General features: G+C 47.7%; 1 protein-coding gene across 3 annotated transcripts; it reads left to right on the forward strand.

The window, feature by feature from the left end:
* Positions 1-363: 363 nt before the first annotated feature.
* Positions 364-1600, forward strand: LOC136500341 (universal stress protein PHOS34-like). Of its 3 annotated transcripts, none has more exons than XM_066495679.1 (4): positions 364-625; positions 742-857; positions 959-1107; positions 1291-1600. In XM_066495679.1, exons 1-4 carry the CDS (start codon positions 436-438, stop codon positions 1361-1363), a joined length of 528 nt encoding a protein of 175 aa, XP_066351776.1. In that variant the 5' UTR covers positions 364-435; the 3' UTR covers positions 1364-1600. The 3 variants fall into 3 exon arrangements, with proteins under 3 accessions (XP_066351776.1, XP_066351783.1, XP_066351792.1); XM_066495686.1 differs by having other exon boundaries at positions 965-1107; XM_066495695.1 differs by having other exon boundaries at positions 751-857.
* Positions 1601-4854: the final 3254 nt, after the last annotated feature.

A 4854-nucleotide genomic window follows, 5' to 3' on the forward strand; every position in this document is an offset into this window, starting at 1 on the left:
AAAATTTACGATCATTTACGACAGGCCACACGAACAGATTGGTAGACCGTCTCACACTCACACACGGAATCCGGTGTTATCCTGCTGCGAAGGATCCAGATCTAGGCGCGGCCAGGAAAACCACGGCCCATCCCCCCGCAAATCTAACCCGCTGCAGGCGCCAGGCGATAATGCTACTTGCATTTGGCGGCGCTATGGAACTATCCCCACCGTCTACGGGTGCGCCGTGATTCGTATGGACCCCCAAAGATACCGCGGAACCGAGCCACCGTTACGCAAACCGGGAGCCGCCCGCGCGGCGTTCCGAACATAAAAGCCGGCCTGGATCTCTTGGCCGTCCCCATCCACGAGCCGCAGCTTCTAGTGACCAACCAGGTCAGGGACTGCTCGCCCGAGGTCGATTTGGCTGCGTGACACGTGTGTAGTGAGACAAGCATGGGAGGCGAGACTGCGGCGGCGACGAAGCCAGGGCGGCGGATCCTGGTGGCGGTGGACGAGGGCGACGAGAGCGTTCTGGCGCTGCGGTGGTGCCTCGGCACCTTCGCCGCGGCCTCGCGCGGGGACACCCTCATCCTACTCTACGTCCGCCCGCCGCCGCCCACCTACTCCGTGCTTGACGCCTCCGGTACGTGCGCACACACCTTGCTTCTCCCCGCACGCGAGATCTGTGCCGGCTTGCATTGTTGGCTTCATTATTAGCCCCCCGTCGTCGTCGAGAAACTGACAATCCTGTGCCGCAAGCCGCGGTAGGCTACCTGTTTGCGGAGGAGGTGACCGCCGCGATCGACAGGTACAGCCGGGAGGTGGCGGACGCGGTGGTGGAGAAGGCGCAGAAGCTCTGCACGCTCTACAGCAAGGTGCGCTCAGGCTACGACGGGTCACACGGACGTTTCAGTTCAGCGATAGCGGCCGGCAGATCGATTTCACGCCCTGACCCCGCGTGGTGGTTTTGCTGCAGGACCAGGACGTGGACGAGAGTGACCACGAGATGAAGGTCGAGGTGAAGGTCGCGGTCGGGGACGCCAGGGCCGTCATCTGCCATATGGCGGACAAGCTCGGTGCCGACGTTCTGGTGATGGGGAGCCATGGCTACGGCTTCTTCAAGAGGTACAGCATCGACACTGTAACTAATCCGTGAGGGTTCATTCCCGTCGTTTTTTTTTTCTTTTTTATAAATTACTGTCAGTCGGTCGCGGACAGCGAGCTTAGAAAGCTGTGATTACTTTTGGGTCTTTGGGAGTAGGAAATGTTTGTGTATGCGGTGATAGCCGTCGGCTTTACGTTTTGCAGGGCTCTCCTCGGAAGTGTCAGTGATTACTGTCTCAGGAATGCGAGCTGCCCCGTTCTCATCGTGAAGCCATAGCACGAACCACGAACCAAATGTTTCGCTAATCATAACCATGTGTCCATGATGCCGAAGCTGCTGCTCTGCAATTTCGCTTTTTTCCCCATGTTATTTTCCCTGTCTTTTGTAATTTAGTTTCGCTTCAAATGTATTTTGCAAGATAGGAAGATGTGTGTGCAACCTGTATTGTGTACACATCAACGGAACAGCCTGTATATATACTTATACAGTGATACCACGGTACCACCACTGTAATAGGATCTTGATGCTACTTGTGTTAGAAGAAATGGGCTCAATGTTCTGTCCTTCTTGGGCTGCAAGGCCAATACTTTAAGTTTTCAGTCAGAATTTCCTTATGTAACCCGTAACCGTCTGCCACTATGCCGGTTGCCGGGTAGCGGCCTGTTCGGTTGGCTGGTTCGTGAAGAAGTACTGCTGGCTGGTTTGTGTGAGAGAAAAATACTGTTTTGGCTGAAAATTTACGATCGTTTACGATAAGCCATAGTCAAACGAGCAGGCTGTAGAGATCGGGCTCTAGGGTTGGAGTACTACTGCACGGCCTAAGCGCCGCATAACTGGTTCAGAGCAAGAACTAGGGCATTTCAAACCTAACTGTATGCCGCATTGCCGCTATGCATCCAAAATTTAGTGTGCTGCTTGCTTATTAGCAACATTGAAGTATACCTAAGGGGATATTTACTTTTTTTCATAACAAACAGATGTTTATAACAATGAAGTAAACTTAGGGGATATTATTTCAGCTTGTTCTTGATAATGGTAGAGGTGGTATTTTTGGGGTCAAATTTAAGGGTTACTTCAGGTTATCTTTCATAATGATACAGACGGTAATTTAGATTTAGTTGCTCACTTTATATTATTATTTGTATATGGCATAGGTGGGTAATTCAGAAGGTTGCTTTATATTGTCTTTCATAATAGCATAGGTGGATAATTTAAACATAAATAATCATTCGTAATGTCAAAATAAAAAATAGAAAAAAGTCTACTTAAATCACCTAATTATTCATGGTTATCCGAAAGTTTGGGTGGAGTAATTTGGGTTATAAGAAATTCGAGTTTCCAAATTTGATACTTGAAATTTGTCTTGAGAAAATAGTACTTGATGTGGTACATGAAATTTCAGGTTCAGATATTCCCAAACCACTTGAAATTAGAAAAATCATTAAAATATTTATAAGAGGTTGAACTATAGATGCAAGTTTAACCAACAAAAACAATAGCTTTTAGTAAGCATTTTAGAACAAAAAACGCAAGCACTTCATCATAGATTAATAGGTCCCAGTGACGTCCAATGACATCACAATTGACATTAAAAAAATAGCACAATCAATCTATCACAAATACTAAATAGCATATAGTGTTCCTATTCCAGATAAAATGGGTAAATCAAGTGCGCGGACCTAATACCTGAATTACCGGAGCGAAAATTCTAAAGTTACTATCCGAAATAGCAATAGGGTAATTCGGGTTCGTATTTCAGGTATTGCCTTTTATGCCCACCCCTAAACAAAGATAAATTCCGTCTAGGTGAGGTGATGATTCTCGGGACGTTGGCGGTGAGCGCTAGAGTAGGGCAGTGAGATAGGGTTACTAGGGTGTCATTGACTATGGGTGGCGTAGGATGTCAAGCAAGCATCGTTGGATGTGTGGTGGTCACAAATTTGGAAGATTATCGAGGAATTGACTTAATGGATAGGATGGGTCAATCTAATCGTCACACAACAATGACTTTTTATTTGTTGGTTTTCTATTTTTTTTTCAAATAAGCACGACTGGTCATTACTTGTAAGCACACTTGTGCTTGAAAGTAGAACGAGATATATCATATTTTGGAAATAAAAATAATAAAACTAATATCATGATTCATTTGCAAACTTATTTTATTTGAAGCATTGCTAATAATCTTAATATGTAATCATGATATTTTTCAATCTTATATCTCATAATAATTTATGGTTCATGATAGTAGAAAAATATTTAGACCAACCTATCGTACCCATTGTACCATGAAGGCTATAGTCTTTACTTTTTAATGAGCCATTGAGGCCATGGACTGGATCCAAAACCAGGACCGGATCAACCCATTTCCATCCATATCCCATAGTTACTACTCGCTTCATCAAAGCACACAACTGTCAATTGGGATCCAAAATTTCCCGATGCTGACGAGCCTTTTTTAGTACCCGCGCAGCTTCGGTGCATGCTGCAATCGAAGTGTCGGCCACTGTTCCATCAATGCAAAACTCCCCTTGTCAAGTCTTGATCTCATGATGCTTACGAGTCGGTGCGTGTTTTCCTACTTCTTTTTTCTCGGTGGGATACCGTGCAGTGTACGGTCATCTTCTGGGTTTTGCGTATCTTCCTAGCCGCCTGCGTACGTAGTAATTTATTAGCTCTATAGACGTACATTTGCTACCAGCACCTACAAACACAGCTTCAAGCTGAAGCTCCATCTGCAAACTGGACTTGGACGTTCCAAATAGCATCCCCATGTAGTTCAGAACTTCAGATCGAGCATTCGAGGAGCACATCGTGTTAGTTTGATCTCCTAACCAGCTTATTGGGCCTTGGTCACGCGCCCTGATCGGGGGTGCCCAACCCTACATGGTTGGTGGGTCCCGTCGCACTGCGCTATATAAAGAGGTGGGGGCCGGCGGCTCAAAGCATGAGGTTCGCCGTGAGCCGCAAACCCCACCGACAAACCCTAGACCGATCTAAGAGGGCGCGCAGCCAGCGACGGGAAGCACCGCTGATCCTCGCCGTCGTCACTGCTACGCCCCGACCGCACTGCATCGACGTCCGTGCAACCTCTACTCCACCCGTCGCTGTCCGTGTGCTGCCTCCATCACCGAACCAGCGATGGCCAGCACAACCGCGACTTCATCTGAAGGCTCAGGTTCATCACCAGCCCCTCTCTACCCTATCTCCCTCTCGGTGTTGTGTTCTAGGTCTAAATGTGCATGTGTTTCACGGATCTAAGTGTTCATCCATCTAGATCTACCCTAGTCGATCCACAGAAAATTAACACATCTGACCACCCAACCACATTGCCACATTCACAACCACTCCGAGAACAAAGCTGTGCTGTGCGTACCGGGGCGTTATCAAACAGAAAACAGAGACGTTTTGAGAACCCCCCCCCCCCCCCCCGCACGGACTCCCGCAACTCGTTCTCGCGGTACTCGGATGGTTGGAACCAACGCAGGAATCTCTGCAGCCTTGTCGCTCTACGACTACGATTAATCAAAAATTTTCCATCAGATTTGTATAGTGTTATATCTCCCCTTGACTCCCCAACCGGTGCATGCAACACAACAGGAGAATCGCTTGAGCAGGAAGCGAGCTGTCCTTTTCACACCGATCAAAGGGAAAATATAGGCAGGGTTGCAGCATTGCGTTGGGGATGGGTTGGGGTTGGTCCGACATTCCGACTAGCGAATGGGCAATGGCAGGTCTATTGTCTACGGACTACGGGGCCTTATTTGGAT

This window comes from Miscanthus floridulus, chromosome 1, assembly GCF_019320115.1.
Source record: "Miscanthus floridulus cultivar M001 chromosome 1, ASM1932011v1, whole genome shotgun sequence".
In the NCBI taxonomy this organism is placed as follows: domain Eukaryota; kingdom Viridiplantae; phylum Streptophyta; class Magnoliopsida; order Poales; family Poaceae; genus Miscanthus; species Miscanthus floridulus.